At 43.1% G+C, this 18,681-nt stretch overlaps 1 protein-coding gene across 1 annotated transcript in view; it reads right to left on the minus strand.

Annotated features, from left to right (window-relative positions):
- Positions 1-18,681, minus strand: part of LOC144818791 (N-acetylneuraminate-9-phosphate synthase-like) — a 193,281-nt gene that overhangs the window by 73,695 nt on the left and 100,905 nt on the right. The window contains exon 4 of the mRNA XM_078676547.1: positions 2,606-2,760. Coding sequence (XP_078532673.1) covers positions 2,606-2,760 — 155 coding nt within the window. The remainder of the gene's footprint in view (positions 1-2,605; positions 2,761-18,681) is intronic.

Here is an 18,681-nt window from a genome sequence, read left to right on the forward strand (position 1 = left end):
CGTGTGGAGTTCCTCAAGGCTCATCCCTAAGTCCGACACTATTTAATATCTATGTGTCGGACCTTGCTAGTGTCATCAAAAGCCACGGGATGAGCCTAACTTCATACGCAGATGACACGCAACTGGTACTAGCCATTAAAGGCGATGGTCTGGAGGTGGCTCAACGCTTTCAAGAAGGAATGTTGGCCATAGAAGATTGGATGGCGATAAACAGCCTAAAACTTAACTCTGAAAAAACCGAGGTGGTCATTTTTGGACCACTTGAACCACCTTGGTCCTCAGCCTGGTGGCCATCTACTCTCGGAGCTCTCCCAACTCCAGTGGCTAAGGTTAGAAATTTAGGAGTCACCTTCGACGATGCTCTCATTTTCATAGACCATGCGAATAAAGTAGCATCAACGGCACACTATAAGCTACGCATGATCAAGAAAATAAGTCCGTTTTTACCAGCAGCTGCCATTAAAACTCTGGTTAGCTCCCTGGTTCTGTCGGCCCTTGACTACTGCAATGGTTTATTTTTAAACACTCAGGCCAGGGTCCTTAAAAAGCTGCAGTCGATACAAAATGCTGCTGCACGTCTACTCTCCGGACTTCCAAAATTTGCGGCAATATCAGGAACAATAAAAGATTTACATTGGTTGACCATCCACAATAGGATTAAATTTAAATCCTTATGTTTAGTCTACAAGTCCTTAAACAATAGAGGTCCCCAATTTCTAAAGGACCAGTTGGTTCGATACCTGCCCCCTAGACAGCTCCGGTCCTCCAATCTCAACCAACTAATGGTCCCTCGGTCCAAAACTGTTTCATGGGGTGATCGTCGTTTCCTCACAGCGGCACCTAAACTATGGAACACCTTGCCCCAAGATATTAGACTAAGCCCATCACTCCTGCAGTTTCGCAAGAAACTAAAGACATGGTTGTTTAACCAATAATTGTTATCTCTGATTCAATTTGGACACTACAGGCCGCACCGACCAATAATTCTGCAAATCTCAGCGCCAAGACGCCCTCGGGTATAAGCCGCGCTTTATAAATGCCAAACATAAACATAAACATAAGCCTCGCTAATCAGGTGGGTGCAAAATGCGAGAAGAAACACAATTATTACAGTAAAGAGCTTAAAACAGTTGATGATTAAAAACACAAGAAATGCAGAGCAATTTTAAAAACCTGGGGCGATTTTAACCAGAGATGTGCTAAATAGCGAAGTGGCAGCGTGTTAGGAGGTTGAAAGGGTCAGGGAAAAAGACCTGTGCAGGTTTTAGAAGCGTGTCGTGGTCTTGGCAGCAGCAGTATGAGACTGCTATCCAACACTTTCCCTACTGTTGCACTCACTGGGTTGGGAATAGTAATTTTTACTCCTACGCTATCCAACACTTTCCCTACTGTTGCACTCAATGGAGTGGGAATAGTAATTTTAACCCCTACGCTATCCAACACTTTCCCTACTGTTGCACTCACTGGAGTGTGAATAGTAATTTTTACACCTACGCTATCCAATACTTTCCCTACTGTTGCACTGTTTGGAGTTGGAATAGTAATTTTATTTCCTCCGCTTTCTAATATATTTTGTATTATTTTAGTTAATGTAGAATATAATTAATTTTTTTGCGAAGATTAAAAATAATTTTAATGTTTTAAATGTATTATATATATTTATTCAATTTTTATTTATATTATTGTTTTATGTGTATAGATGTATTTATAATTTATAAGATATTTTTAAACAATGTATAAGTTATTAAAATAATTGTTACAAAATATTTATAAGTATATATTATAAACTATATGTATATGTTTAATTAAATTTTATATTATATATTACTTATAATTTTTAAACATTTTGGAATATTTTTAACTATGTTTATTTTAATTATATGTATTATTTACTTTATTTTACATTATATTTTTACTTATATAAAAACGATATTTTTAACAACAATATTTTTGACATCAATATTTTTTTTCTCGCTATTTTTGTACTTATCATAATGTAGATAGGAGGTAGATGAGATATTCTTGACTTCGATATTCTTGCTTCGATATTTCTGTAGGTCGATAGTCTGTCCTTCGATATTCTGTCAGTGATTCATATCATCTAAGTTGATTCAACCAATGCCCCTATCCACTGCACAAAATGTTCATGATATCAGCAAGGGGCATGCAAATATGTAATTTTGACAGACAAGATGGGCAAATTACACAACATTTGTATTTAACGAAGTTGCAAAGTTTGTGTATATTTCCCACATTTGCTTGAGACAATAAAACATTTTTTTAACACAATTTTTTGGGGAAAAAGCATTTTATGGGGTGTGGGACGGAGTGGGGTTCCAGAAAAAAGGATCTTACCAAAATTATATTTTACTGACTTTTTCACGCTAAAATTACTTTTTACTTTCACCAGTTAGTTTTTTAACCGCCTTTGTAACCTCGTGGTATTCACAATGTTTACAATAATGAAACAAAAGTTCAAAAAATTTGACGTAGCCCTATTGCTTAGACTGAGATGAAGAATTTTGACTAAAACCATTCCCCCCTATAGTACCTCTGCATATGCATCTATTATTGCTTTATTATACAGTATCTTCAGTTCACTGACCTTTATCACTCGGAGGTTGACATGTGCGGGATCTAAGGGGTATGCGCTGGTGCACTGGAGGATGCAAAAGTTTGGATTGATCGGTTTCACAATCTGGTAAACTCGACGCATTGTGTCCATCGACTGCATGCCACTAGAGATTACCATTGGACGTCCTGAGCAAAAAAGGAAAGAAAGATGAATGCCCTGAGTAATAATCATTCCAGATGTTATAGTGGTGTTTGTGCACAAACACATAACAACAATATTTTCAACACACATTTGACACAATGCCTAATAGATGTTGCACATAACCTTGCATTGAAAGCCTGTAGCTATAGGCCCATACTTACTAAAAAAAAGTATGTTTTCAACTTACCCTTAGTAAAGCAAATTATTATTTGTCACTTTGTTATTTTAAGACATTCTAAAATTTTGATAGGATATCAAAGCTGATAGAGGTGAGAAAAAGAGGAGGCATTTCTGCACTTATATTCTCCTTTCCTTTAAAACGTGTATGGTGATTAGTAGAGTATAGAAATCAATTACATGTGCAAATTAGAGGAATGAAAACAGTTACTTTCTGACTTTCCGGTTTCTTCTGCGTAACAGACTGGGAATGGGGATTGAGACGTTATGTTACTAATAAGAAGATGAACATATGGTAAGTTTAAATTGTGATATTCTTTAAATAATTCTCATTCTTTCCATAAAAATAGTAGTTACTTGGTAAAATTCACCAGGACTATAAAGATCAAAGCTTCTTTGAATTGCTAAGCAATCGGTTATGTTTGAATGTGCGTGGTGTGTTTTGTTCAGCCCAAACCTAACCAGAAAGCAATGCCGCCCATGTATGCATTGAGCTGTTGACTATGCTTTGTTGTGTTTTGACAGGTGTCGATTATGCTTTGTGGCTTTGCCTAAGTTGCCATAGTGAAATGAGTGCAGCCTTCTGTGGTAATTAATTACCACTTTGGATAATGAGAGACTCACTCAAAGAATACATAATGCTATTTCTATGCTACGCCAAGGACGGCTCCTCCACGTGGGCGGAGGAGCGTCTCCCCACTGCTTTCTCGCAGTGTGAGAAGCAGAAACATAAAATTGTGTTTTAAATACCATTTTATGTTTCTGCTTCTCGCACTGCGAGAAAGCAGACGGCAGGGTTTGGTTGGGGACAGGTAGGTGGGCGTTGCTGCTCCAGGCAGGGGAGGCGTGGCTTGCCCAATGTTTTGCATGCTGAATGTTTGGTCAGCCCCAGGGCAGACGAAACCAGTCATGCACACTCTACATTTTCTCTGTGTAGGCTGCATGCGGCCTACATAGATAAAATGGTCTCCCCATAAACGCCTGTGGGGTCGACGTCCCAGCTAACCACAACGCTGCCATTGCAGCGTTGTGATTGGCTTCAAGGGAGGAGAGGGAGGCGGCCTGCTTCCTGTAGAAAAATAAAGAATGGTCGCAATAGCAACATTTACGAACAAAAAAGGAATATTAGCATTCATGAGAACTTGCTTGCATGAACTGCAAAAAATGCAATATTTTCCAAGTGATGATTGCCATCTAATGCAATTATTATTCAAAGCATTCATCATTTAAGGCAACACAGTTGCTCATACAACTGACAGTGCGGTTTGTATTTACATTGCTCTTAGTGTGGGTAGAGGGAGGTATGTGGGTTGGGGTTCTAGTGAGTAAGTGAAGGTGGTGGACAGGAAAGAGGTAGCATGACATATATACATCAATTGTACAGGATATAACATTTCCAGCCTAAATCAGGTCAATTGTTCCCATATTTACACATAACCCTGAAGGACATCAACTAATGAGAATTCTGTCATCAGAGGTTGTGGAGTAGATGTGTATAGTCAACGTTCCGACCCCTGGGAAGAAGGGTAGGTTGAGTCCTCAAGATGGGGTCTTCATCAGGACAAAACTGAGAAGAGCACCTACTCCGGAAAAACAGCACATAGGCTCAGCTGTACAGTCAGAGGAAGTGGGCTCATATGAGCTCTAATTAACCCCATGAATGCGTCGAACGGCCCCAGGCCATCCAACGCTGCGGTGGGTGTGTGCGTTGGGCGGCAGGGAGCTGTCTAATCTGCGCACGCGTGGAATTTTGACGCACCGCAGCAAAATTCCAGCAGCGCCCAAGGGGTTAAGGAGAAAAAAGAATCAGCATCCGTTGTGTGGACTGTGGGTCAACCAATTACTCGCAGTCAAAGGAACAAATCCAAATGTATTCCTTGCTGCACTCCGAGAGTTGATTCTTTCTTCTCCTGAATTAGAGCTTGTATGAGCCCACTTCATCTGACTGTACAGCTGAGCCTACCCGCTGTTTTCCAGAGTAGGTGCTCTTCTCAGTTTTGTCCTGATGAAGACCCCTTTTTAAGGACTCAACCTACACTCCTTTCCAGGGGTCAAAACGTTGACTATACACATCTACTCCACAAGCTCTGACGACAGAATTCTCATTAGTTGATGTCCTTCAGGGTTATGTGTATGTGTATATATGGGAACAATTGACTTGATTTAGCCTGGAAAGGTTATGTCATGTGTAATTGATGTATATATGTTGCGCTACCTCTTCCCTGTACGCCACCTTCACTTACTCACTTGAACCCCAACCCACATATCTCCCTCTACCCACACTAGGAGCACTGTAAATACAAATCACACCCTCAGTTGTGTGAGCAACTGTGTTGTCTTAAATGATCAATGCTTTGAATAATAATGGCATTAGATGCCAATCACTTCGACAATAAATTGCATTTTTTGCAAGCAAGGTCTTGTGAATGCTAATATTCCTTTTTTGTTTGTAAATGTTGCTATTGTGACCATTCTTTATTGTACTGAAACTGTAACCCAGGTCGGGTAGCGTTTTTTTGGGGTAACCCCATTAATACTTAATGCTTCCTGTTGAAGCAGAGGGAGGAGATGTGAAGCAGAACCGGAGGACAAGGTAAGTTTAAATATTTTTATTTTTTATTAACTAGACGCGCAACCCTCCCGCCCCCTACCCACGAGTCATGCCGGCTGCGACTGCGCTACTCACTGCGATAACCGCCCATTGAACGGGTGAAACCTAATTATTAGAGATGAAGTCGAAAGCTTTTAGGCATTTGGCCAAACATGAAAGCTACATTGTAGCCTCTTACTGTCATTACATTGCAACTTATTGTTTTAAAGCACATTTGTGCTGTATTTCCATCCGGAAAGGTGTTTTTAGTTTTGGGGCCAGCAGCTCTGACCACAGCACCCAGTATCTGCCAGTAACTGGGACAAATATTGCAGTATTTGGAGTGGTTGCTCTTCCAGGTTTGCACTATTTTCTCTTGTCCCAAAATACCATCTGGAGGAGCCGCAGACCTGCAAGACTCGCTGGCTGTACCGGGCTTGGGCGTTTCCCCGAGAGGCTAGCAGGGTGAGGGGCTGGGTTTGGAGCAGTGCAGCTGTTTCAAAAACACTGCAGAGTTCCTTGTATATCCAGATGTTTTTGAGGTAAACAATAAAAGTATCAGTTTAACTCTGGTGATTAATGTACCTGCTGGACAGAGATTTGAGTGTTGCTTAGTGACAGTTTTGACTCCTCTAAGGTAGCTCAGAGGGTTAAGCATACCTGTTGCAAAGAACATGTACCGTGCATATCAAAGAACAATATTTTTTATGTGATAGCTCAGTGGATTACTGATTTTCTCACAGTGATTCTTTTGTGACTGCGTAGTTCATAAGTTAAAATCGTAATCTAGCACAGTGAGCTATGAACTGCCACTAAAGAGCTGCATGCAAGCTGCATGGTGCCGGTTAGAAAGTTATGTTTTTTCCCAGTCTTTCATTATCCTTATGTTGCTAAAAAAATGTTCGTTTGGGTATAAAAGCATTCTTATTATTAAAGTCAACCCTAACCACTGTGTTAAGTTCTAAATCCAGAGTTTGTGCTTCTTTAGACCAAGCACACGTACAATGTGCCTATATGGATGGCATGTGAATCTACACCTTGTAGTCCCCTGTTCCTTAGTACACACTGATTTACACATGTATGATTCATTCTCTCTGAATGTGTGTGTGATCTAAAGTGCTCCAACACCCTACACTGGTATAAGAGGTGCTATAAAACAAATAAAATACATGTGAGAGAAGGGCTATGGAGAGATGAGAGGCACTGTTGGTGGGCGATAGTCCCAACAAAGATTGTTGGAACCTGGTGCATAGTAAGGCCATCATTGACTATGCTTTAATAACTAATACAATTGAATACATCAAGACAAATGTGTTGTAGAATGCACCATTTTATCCACATTTTTCTTGGGGGGAGAAACCCCCTAAACCCTGCTTTGTACTTGTCAGGCTCGCTAGCTGCACTCGCTATACCCCGTACATTGGCTGGTCTGACAAATTTGGCATTGACTGCTTGGGTTCCGAGGCCGGCCCTGCAGACCTGCCAACTTCCAAACCTTTTTCATGATGTGAGATGAGGGGGTGGGGACTCTTTGGAAGGTGAGCGCTTTGTGCCTTGCTCTGCGGTGGATACTACTGAACACCTGCTCCACGCACAAACACGCCGTCGAGCTCTGGAACCTTCTCGACACAACATCCCCAGACGTTGCCTTCCTTGCCAGATACCTGGTTGAACGACTCCTCTGCATCCGACATCGCCATAGCCATCCCAGACGGCTACAAGATCACCCGCAGAGACCGCACCAACGGATTTGGACGAGGAATCACCGTCACCCACAAGAACAGCATCAGGGTCTCGACTAGCACCGACAACTTGCTCAGCACCGCTGAACACATGCACTTCCAGATCCACACAGACCCCAACTCCACCCTCAGAGGCAACCTCATCTCCTGACCCCCCGGACCCCACCCCCAGTTCAGCGACTCCATCGCAGACTTCATCAGCACGCACGCCCTGACCTCCACTGACTACATCCTCCTCGGAGACCTAACCTTTCCCCCTGAGAACAACAACAACTCCACAACCCTGATCGATAACCTCGCCAGCCTCGGACTAAAGCAACTCGTCACAACGCCCACCCACTCCGCCGGCCACACGCACGACCCCATCTTCTCCTCAAGCCGTGTCCGGCAGCCACACCACCGAACTCCTCGGGACCGACCACCGCTGCATCTACTTCATCTTCCAGAAACCCACCACACACCACCGCACCCAACAGATCCCCCACCGCTGCTGGAGCAAAATCACTAAAGATCAACTACATGAAAACCTCGCTCTCAGCCCACCCACTGAATCCTCCAACACTGACGACGCTGCCCACAGCCTTAGACGCTGGATCGGAGACTGCGCCAAAACCCTCGCCCGCTGAATAAACCCCCCCACAGAGACACCAGCAAGAGGGCCAGATTGTTCACCCCAGAACTCCTAGCCTCCAAGCAAGCCTGCCGGAAACTAGAGAAGAAATGGCACAGCGAACAAACTCCGGACAACCGCGCAGCACACAAGAACGCCATCCGCAGCCACCACCACCTCATCAGTGCCGCAAAGAGAACCTCGTTCAAAGACCGCCTCGACAACAACGCACACAATAGCAAGGAGCTCTTCAATATCGTGAAGGAACTCTCCAACCCCAGCTCCAACACCAACGACATCCTGCCGTCACAAGCCCTGTGCAACTCCCTCGATACCTTCTTCCACCGCAAGATAGCAGACATCCATGACTGTTTCAACACCCAGGCAGACCCAACAGACAGCAACACAACAGACCCTCTGCACACCATCGACCACGACCCCCTGCTAGCCTGGGCCAGTGTGAGCACCGATGACACCATCAAGACCATGAGCACAATCCACTCCGGTTCTCTGTCAGATCCCTTCCCGCACCACATCTTCAAAAAAGAAAGCAGCTCCATCGCACCCCACCTGCGCAACGTCATCAATCCCTCCCTCAAGACTGCGACCTTCCCAGAGAGCTGGAAACACGCCGAGATCAACGCCCTACTGAAAAAACCCAAGGCTGACCTTAGAGACCTCAAGAACCTCTGGCCCATCTCTCTGCTCCCCTTCTCGGCCAAGGTCATCGGGAAAATCGTCTACAGACAGCTAACCTGATACTTTGAAGACCTTTCCCAGTCAGGGTTCCACAGCAACCACAGCATCGAGAACGCCCTCATCGCCGCCACCGATGACATCAGGACCCTGCTGGACAATAACGAGACCGCAGCACTAATCCTCCTAGACCTCTCCGCTGACTTTGACACCGTCTGCCACCACACACTACGCGCAAATGACCACAACACGGCAGCAGGGATCCGAGACAAGGCGCTGGAATGCACCTGCTCCTTCCTCTCCGGCGGAACCCAGAGTGTCCGCCTCCCCCCATTCCGGACTGAAGCCTCCGAGATCATCTGCGGTGTACCCCAGGGATCCTCCCTCAGCCCGACACTGTTCAACATTTACATGGCTCCGCTCGCACACATTGCCCGACAGCACAACCTCAGCATAATTTCCTACGCCGACAACACTCAACTGACCCTCTCCCTCACCAAGGACCCCACCACCACCAAAGCCAACCTCCACGAAGGAATGAAGGCCATCGCCGACTGAATGAAGACCAGCCATCTGAAGCTGAACTCGGACAAGAAGGAGGTCCTTATCCTTGGCTCCAACACTTCAGCCTGGGAGGACTCCTGGTACCCGAAGGCTCTGGGAGCAGCCACGACACCCACCGACCACGCATGCAACCTGGGAATCAACCTCGACTCAACACTCTCAATGACCAAGCAAGTCAACGCCGTCTCCTCCTCCTGCTTCAACACCGTCCGCATGCTCCGCAAGATTTACAGATGGATCCCAACAGATAAAAGAAAGACAGTCACCCGAGCCCTCGTCAGCAGCAGACTCGACCACGGGAATGCCCTCTACGCGGGAGCCCCGACCAGGCTCATCAAAATACTACAACGCATCCAAAACGCCTCTGCATGACTGATCCTCAACGTACCACGCTATGGCCACATCACCCCCTACCAGAGGGACCTGCACTGGCTCCCCGTCAGCAAGAGGATATCCTTCAAGCTCCTTATCCACGCACACAAGGCACTCCACAAGACCGTCCCAGCCTGCCTCAACAGACGGCTCTCCTTCTACTTCCCCAACCGCCAGCCATGATCTGCCGACCACTCACTCGCCACCGTCCCGCACATCGGAAGAACAACCACCGGCGGGAGATCCTTCTCCTACCTCGCCGCCAAGACATGGAACACCCTCCCATTGAGCCTACGACAGACCCAAGACCTGCTGACCTTCAGGAGAATTCTCAAGACCTGGCTGTTCGATCAGTAGCGGCCCCCAGCGCCTTGAGACCCTCGCTGGTATGTAGTACGCTTTACAAATGACTGATTGATTGATTGCTTGTGAGTCTCTTCATCACTCCCTCACAAAAATGGCTTCTTCCCAATCTGCCACCAATGTCCTCAGGTCTTTCCACATCTATTTATACATCAGCTTTGCAGAAGGTACAAATATGAGAGGAGAACCCTCTCTGCTCAGGAACTTCCAGCCCACCTTTTGATCCACTGTGTTATGTCGGCAACTCACTGCGTGACGGTGAGAAGGGAGCAAACGGTTTGTGAAATGCAGTGGCACAGTGAGTGTTGGCTGATCTGCAGTGGTTCTCCATTGGCTGCTCATATTGCCTGTATAGATCATCTCCGCTTCTCCTGCTGCACGATAAGTTCTCTGCTACAGTACCTTGGCCATTTTCTATTCAAAAGGCTGGTGAGCCTGCAAAGATCCTCTGCGCAGAAATCAGATGATTGTGGTTCCAACAGTAACCTCAGTGAAACGTCCTACTTACAATGGGTTGATGCAAGGTTATGGATTGCTGTCTGCAGTGGCAGTATTGCAGGCTGTTGACCTGGAACACTGAGGGTTATGGCATTGAGCTATTCTTTCTCATATGACTAAGTGCGGGTTCTAGTGGTTCAGACATAGACACCATTGTGCATTTAGGTACCTGCACAAAGACAGGATGGCAGTCATTTTTGTTGCATCAAACATGAGAAAACAGAAATAGAAAAATGATTGTGCAAGCTGTCTGTAAGCCATATTGGAGTACTGTTTCAGGCCATTCAGGTGCACTGTGCAGGCACTTTGCAGGAACACTACATCTATAATATGGAGTCCAGTTGGTGGGGCAGGGATACGTGCGTTCAGCCTTGTGAGAAGTTAAAGTTGAGATAAAAAAAATAAAAAGGAATTATTATCTTTTGCTGTCAACTTTCAAGTATTTTTTTTCCAACTTGCCTACTGCTATGCAATACGCTTTTAGCATTAGTATGATAACTCCGCAGTCAGTGCGGAGAGCCCCAAACGCAAGAAGATAGGCACGTAGTTTGTAAATATAAAAAAAATAGTAAACTTACACAAAAGTGCAAGTTTACCTTTGTGAATCCAGACCTCTGTCTATAAAATCTCTCTGCTTATGCGATAATGACCAAGATTTGAGTAAAAAAATGAAGACAGGTAGAACAAACAGTCGTTAATGTTATGTTATGTGGCTTTGTAAAGCACAGCTAACGACCTATGAGAGTATTCAGGCACTGAATAATAATAAAGAGAGGATGAATGCGGAGAATTAAGCTGGTCAAAAATAAAATATCAAGTTGCTAAAAAGATCTCCAGAAACTGTCCAGACAAACAATATTTACCTGTTGAGATGAACAGAGAGTGCTGAAAAGGGGCACATTTCCACCTTTCAGTAGATCTTCATATCTCCTCGCTTCACTAATCTTAAATTACTTAAACACACAATGTTCAATAAGACATATTGAACTCATTCTGAGATGGTAAGCATGCTCCATCCATAGGGCAATAAATATTTACATGATTTGCTGTTTAAGCAAGATCAAGATCGTCCCTATTGCAATAAACCAGAGAATTATAATGTATGTGAAATAAAACTATGGTTCTATCCTGATTATACGGTTGATACACAAAAGAAAAGAGAAATTGCACTGTGTGGAGCACAAAACCATTGACAGTGGCCTCCTGGAAGTCTTCTTCTAAGTCTTCCGAGAAGATGTCCTTATAAAGACACTGCTATTACTAGAACCCTGAGCCCACAATGTAGAGTTCTTGGCTGAAAAGCCTTATTAATGGTATGAGCAAGAGTTAATAGTGGCAAATATATTTATGGTGTATAAACAGCGCATTCCTTTTGTTTTCTATAATCATGTGTGCCTGCCACTAGTTGTGGTATTGGCAACATAATTTGCACTTTGAAGTAGGAATGTGGCTTTGTGCCCAACTCCAGATAAGTTGTTACTAGCTGTAAACCCCTACCTCTTTGGGTAGTGTGGTGCAGAAGGGGTACCATTGCTCTGGATGGTATCTGGTAATTTGTAGGGCTGGGCGGAATTTGCATAATCGTGTTACGCAAATCTCCGCAAAATGGTGAAAAATCTCGCAAGCACGCAGAAATTCCGCGAACACGCGGAATTGCTTGTTCGCGATGCTTTTTTCCTGTTCGCAATTGCTGTTTGCATGCTCGAGGGGAAAAATCTCACGAATACGCATTTTGAGAACGCAAAAAAGCAAAACATTTCGCGAAGTCACAGAACGCAGAATTTTGGGCAATTTCGCGTTCTACGCGGAACGCAAAATTACCCAAATTCCGCGAGCGGAACGGAATTTACTGCCCAGGCCTAGTCATTTTCTCTATCAGTGCATAACTTATAAAAGTCCTGCTGCCTTAAAAAATACTCATGCCCAGCAGCAAACCTTCTCAAGCCCTGCTTCACTTCTGTGGAGCTTACTCCCATGCGTTCTGTGACTTCTGACGTCTTTTACCAAACATCTGAAAAAAAAATCTTTTCGGACTGTATCTGTCAGGCTAAATCAACCTATCTGTGCATGCATATCTTACCCGCCCCTACAAAAAACTGCTACGATTGCTCTTCAATAAATAGCGATTGCTGTGTTTCTATCGTATTCTATTCTTATTATAGTGATGCTCTCTGTAGAACTTACATCTTGTTCTTCTCATAAGTGATGTTCTTTGAAGACTTCTCACTTTGTTGTTATATGCAAATTGCTCTCATAGCTGTCGGTGATGCATGCTATCAACAACTGTTAAATAAATAAATAAACAAGTATTGCAATACCCTTGTGGGTGTGATTAACAGCATGCTGATTCCAAGATGCAGACATGATTTGGCATTTATGGACTTTTTGAGGTACTGATTTATTACTGTTTCACCTATCACTGTGGCCATGTGGGCTTGAATTATACTCCAGATATGAATAATATATGGGGCGGCAACTTAACTGCGTTATTAAAATCCTGAAAGACAGCACTGCCAAAAAAGTTAGACAGGTTGGCATATGTTTTTTTAGAATTACTCATTCCACAGTGAGGGATAGGTCAAGTTGTGGATGGCCATACAAACGAATAATATACTAGTATGAATGGTCGAGATACTTTTGTAACTATTGTGTATTAGATTATCGAGTGAGGATCAAATACTATTGCTCAACTGATAGACAGGGATGTATTTCAAACAACGGTATCTCGTACACTAAAACCATGGTAATAGTTAGGACAAAGGTTTATTGGACACTTTTGTGATAGAGGGTAAGAAAATAATGTATGGCAGTCCACATGTAGAGGTCCCAGTGAAATAGATGTGGGGCCTACAATATCATATAACCAACAGAGGGTATAGAGTCAGTGAAAGCATGTGCGAGAGGTAAAGTAAAGGAAACGTGAATGGGGATGTGTGAATACCCTCACCAGGCATATAGGAAGGTTCAGCGGTCTTCCAGTCCAGGGAAAAATGTACAATGGGCAAAGGGTGTGTTTCAGGATTCACTTGACATACTGAAGCTCAGCATTTTAATGATGAAGACATGAGGCATTAGTTTATAGTGTATTATAGCATAATGTGTGACCCAGAGGAGGAGATTCTAACGAAAGTATATGGAAAGGTAAGAGATTTGCTGTTTCCGGGAGTCATCAGAAGCCTATGACTTGGTGCCAAATGTGGTTAAACATTGTCAGTTGGGCCATAACTATATTGGACTGTCTCACAAGCCGCATTGCTCTACATGTCTGTTAACCATTTCTCATAAGGTTTATGTTCTAAATTAGACATGTTTCTCACCAACAACAAAAGATCTCATAGGATTGTAGATTCAGAGCTATCCCTTTCTGATTATTCCAAACCAAAGTATTCAATCATTTTGTAGTCACCAAGGCCCATGGTCCTGAAGGAGAGAATGTTGACTTCTGTGCACCACTGTTTGCCATTTACTGTTAATTTTACCTAGACTAGAATGAAATTCTGTAACACAGAAAAGTCAATGAGCAGCGCATGTGAAAGATTTAACATGCTGGTGTGGAATATTTTATGTCAACTACTTGGGGCATCAGCAAATCATTGCTAAACAAATACCAAATAATAATCAAGGTGTTGTGTAGTTCCTAGGAGTCCCCCGGGACCTGTGTATTTTGGATGCCCTAAACTGAGGGCTTGGTATCCAAACCGACTCTGGACACGCCCACAGGATATGTCAGCCTTTACACCAGCTAGCTCTACAGTGCCACTGCCACCCCCTGTATTCTACAGTAGTGTAGGTAGTTTCTGGCAACCACTGAACATGACAACCCTGATTCCTCAGGGATCATGGAAAACAGTACAGTACGTTTTGCTCAGACACTGGTGCTTGCTTTCTCTCATAAAATACACAGGTTGGCAATTAGGACATTTCAATAAGTATTTATTGGTGCAGCGACAGCCTTCTCTGAAGCATATGTGCGCAACAATCAGGAGACAGAAGCAGATGAAAGAGATTGCTAAGTACCAATATAGTAAATAGTAGACACATTTCTACCATAGCACTAATAATATGACATAAGCAGTTCATATAAAAACAGAACCATTTGCATTTTCCTAAAATGTGCGCCCTAAGTAATTTGCCTAAATGTACCTAGCCTAGACCTGTATGTGTATCATGGATATGTGCATATGTGTATGTAGCCAAGAAAACCCCTAGGGAAGCTCCAACCTGCTCACCTGATGGTTGATAATGAAGGATCCGTCTCTGCTTTGTGGTTGACACCCCGCAAAGGATGTCAGACCGCTGCGTGTCGAAAATTCAGCATGCAAGACCCCGTCTCAGCTTAGAAGGAGATCTCCTCTTCTTTGTAGGGGGGAGTGAGGGTCTTTTATACTAAAGTGGTCACTCCAGGTTTTTTTAGAAGCAATATGTTTTCAAAGCACTCATAAGTGTTTTGAAAATAATCACCAATGTTTTTCCAAACAAATGTGATTGTGCACATCTGGCTGTTGGCCAAGGATGAAAAAATTGGTGACCCTTATATAGGCCTTGTCTAGGGACATGTTTATGTACGTCAGGTACAGAGATTATGATTGTATACTAAGAGCCTGGTGTCAAAGAGAGAGGAGCAAGCTACTAGGTAATAAATAAATAAGTTAACAGTCTCGACAAATACAAGTATAGGAAATATAGCATTGTATCAGTGAGAAGCCACTGAGATCTTAAGGGGGCAAAAGGAATACATATAGAACTAGAAGAATAAAAGGCTTGCCCATCATTTTTTGAATTGGAAATAGGGTATTAAGCAGAAGGTTGAAATTGTAAAAGTCTTTTAAAAGACTTGGAAGTGAAGAAATTGAGATCTAGAAATTTCAATATATGTCAATATGTGGTCATTTAGTGGGACAGTGAAGGATCAAACCATAGAGGAGAGTTTTGGCTTTCTGAATATAGTTACCTGTTTACTTTGAAATATCCATGGCGCTCATTTAACTTGGAAGCCATTTGCAAGTAGTACCTGAAAATTCATCATGTGGTAGCATTCATTTTAATGGACGCGCATGTAACAAGTAGTAAATAATTTACCCTGATCTCAACCCTTAGCAGTTATGGCGCAGAGCAAATAGGCTTAGTTAGAGACAATGTGTAAAGCACTGTACTAAAACAGGTAAAAAGTAAAAAACAAAACACAATAAAAATTTCACACCAATTTATACAAATAGGGAAATTTAACAAGCCAAACATAAAAAATCCCCATAAGGGGATCCGGAGATATGAATTTGCTAAGATTTAGCTGGAAATAGTACCAAAACACACTAAGCCTGTAATACTCTCTGGAACTGTAATCTAGGCACGATTTAAGGCCACCACGACAGAGCCATGGTCGGATACACCAAGTGGATTGCTCCCATTGAATAGTATGGAAGTCAAAAAGTTCATAAAGCTTCTAAGTTCCACTAAAGGAAATAACTTTGTCACTTTTTGAAGAAAAGCATTGACATTTCTTCTAAGTCCCAATACAGAAAGGAACGTTGTCACTTTTTTAGAAGAACAGTTCTCCCTGCTGAAATTGTAGCCACCACCATTGAACCCAAGGCCAGATACACGAACCAGCTTGGTTCCACTGTGACTCTGGAGCTTTGGAGATTTCTAATTGAAAATGTGCTACATTCCAAACTAGAATGGAGTATAGTCCTTTTTTCAGAGATGCCGGGAGCCTTGAGCGGGACACAGCTGAAATTTAGCACAATGCTGTGGAACAGCTAGTTGGATGCTTTTTACGGTGGATTCAGCTGGAACTCTGGAGGAAAAGACCAAACAACCACATGAGCCTTGTAGCCCACCTTTTTGACATGGATACAGGAGAGAGCAGATCCAGGCCTCCAGGCCTCCTCTCAGGTCATAGACAGCAAGTCCGTTCCTCTTCTGGAACCTGTTCTGAGGAGGTGCCTTGGAGTGCATAATTTTTGCACGGCACCAGCTAATGGTTGGGAATGACTCATGGAGAAGTGCCTAACCAATGGACTAAAAGTTGAAAGGGCATCCCTCTCTACTTTTTCAGCAGTTCCTGTTTTCCCCACTTCAAAATATCTCACAATGCCCCTCACACTCGAAATCCAAAATGGGGAGGCTCTTCTCTCCTTGTACAGAGCCTGTGTGTTCCCACAGACGTGTGACAAGGGCAACGAGTTGTCCCCTCCTGTGGCCCCTGAAGTCCGTTTCTGGGGCTGGCTTTCCTCCCACTAAGTTTAGAGCCAGCCTGATTATGGCTATACAGTCTGAGACTTTCCAAATGTCACCTAACATTTGCTTGTGACATGGCCATTTGAAGTTAATTAAGTTTCTGTGCCCACCCCAACTGGTTTTCCTGCTAGGGGAAGAAACCACCTCTCCACACTCAGACCAATGTCTCTACTCTAGACGCAATTTTCACACATCTTTCACACCTAATTTGAGCTAAGTACCAGCTGTCCAGTTGCTGGAGAGCTAATGCAAATTAGCCTCCAGCAGCATCAGACAGAGTAAAGGTAATGTTCTAAGAGTTACATATCCAATATATTTAATAAAAATTCAACTTCACGTCTAGGCTGGGTTATTATAAAATATATATACAAGTCTTTGAATGGAGTCTGTAACTGGTAAAGTTCAAAAGTTATAGATGTAAATATAAAATCTTCTTGAAATATCTTTATTCGGTTGTATTGTTTAACCCCAAGCATGCTGCACACATTTTGCCCTTTGCAGGCTTTTTAAATAGTGGGCTGGATTTGGATGGCCCCCGGCCATCCTCCGCACACACCCACCGTGACACATGATGGCCGGGGCCGTCCGAAGCACGCGTGGGGTTAAACCATTAAAATATACAAGGATAAAAAGCTCCGTCATTTTTCAATGGAATTGATTTTTAGAGAGTAAGTTTAAAATATGCAATACAATGATAAGATAAAAAAATGCATTAAAAACATAAAAAAACAAGGTTCTGATTAACAACCTTCCAGTTAGAATCACACCACATACAAAGGTATTAAACAAAACTATATACAGTACACAAATTCATTATTTCCATTAGCCAGCATATCACAGTCAAGGAAGATTTGTTTTCTATTACTGGCAATCAGTGCAACCTAGGGTAAAATCTTCTGGCGAGTGATCCAAAAGGAGAATAAAAAGCAACTAACAGCAAAAACTATTGGCCCAGATGTATCTGTTTTTAGAATTCTAAATGCAGTCTTGTATTGTCTAGCTTCAAGATTTTGAGATATCGGTATTATTCACCTCATGCGTATCAGTTTGTATGTGGCTCAAAAGAGGAATACGTGTTCTTCGGTCTCTTTAGTCCTAGCACAGGCAGGACATAGATCTGGAAATATCCCAGTGGTCTCCTTGCTGGGAAACTTTAGGAGCAGGTTGCCATATCTAAATCTGGCATGTAAACTTTTGGCAAGTGGTGGTGTGATTTGATCCAGGAAAGGTTCAAATCGCGGCATGGCTAAGCATTTAGGAATAACGTTGTTAGATGGCCATTTGATGATCTAGTAGCATAACGCTCGCCCCCTACCTCCCAGTACCTGGATTCAATTTTTGGTAGATCGCCTCTGGTTGCCTTCTCTGGGTGTTCCCATAGATCCAACATATTCATTAATTTGCACCAGCCTACGATATGTTTGAATCACAGTCATTTTTTGGCACCGCTGGTCGTCAATACCTCCCTCATAGAGTCACAATAGTCAGAAAGCTGGGTAGTTGTCCACATACGTAACCAATAAATAGGAGGTTTCAGTAAGGCCATGTCACCTATTCTCTACATCCCTAAATCACAAAACAGGGGAACCAGTGGGGTGGTAGTAGGTACCGAAAATAGTGACCTGACAAAAATATTTTCGCAGATAGTTAGTTTATTAACATTTCTGTGGCCCCATATCTTTGCTCCAAATAGGGCACCACTTTGGGCTTTAGCATGGTAGACTTCCAATGCTGGAGTTACGGTTTGAGTGTAAGACTGTTTGTGGAATCTCAATATTGATTTGGACCTGTGGCATAGGATAAGGTAGCTCTTGTCTGTTGGTTGTTCCCATCGCTTAATCTTATCCCAAGATAATCAAAGTTTTTAGTCCGATCGAGAGGTTCACATGCAATCCTAACCACGCGTGGTTCTCCCCGTACTTTCCCAAATACCATGTATTAGGCTTTGGCAACATTAAGTTCCAAGCTCCTGTCCCTGCATAAATCTAATAATGTATCCACAAAAATTTGTAAACCCATCGGTGTTGTGGATATAAGTAAAGAATCATCTGCAAAG

The sequence above is a fragment of the Lissotriton helveticus genome, chromosome 2_1, assembly GCF_964261635.1.
Source record: "Lissotriton helveticus chromosome 2_1, aLisHel1.1, whole genome shotgun sequence".
NCBI classification, from domain to species: Eukaryota; Metazoa; Chordata; class Amphibia; order Caudata; family Salamandridae; genus Lissotriton; species Lissotriton helveticus.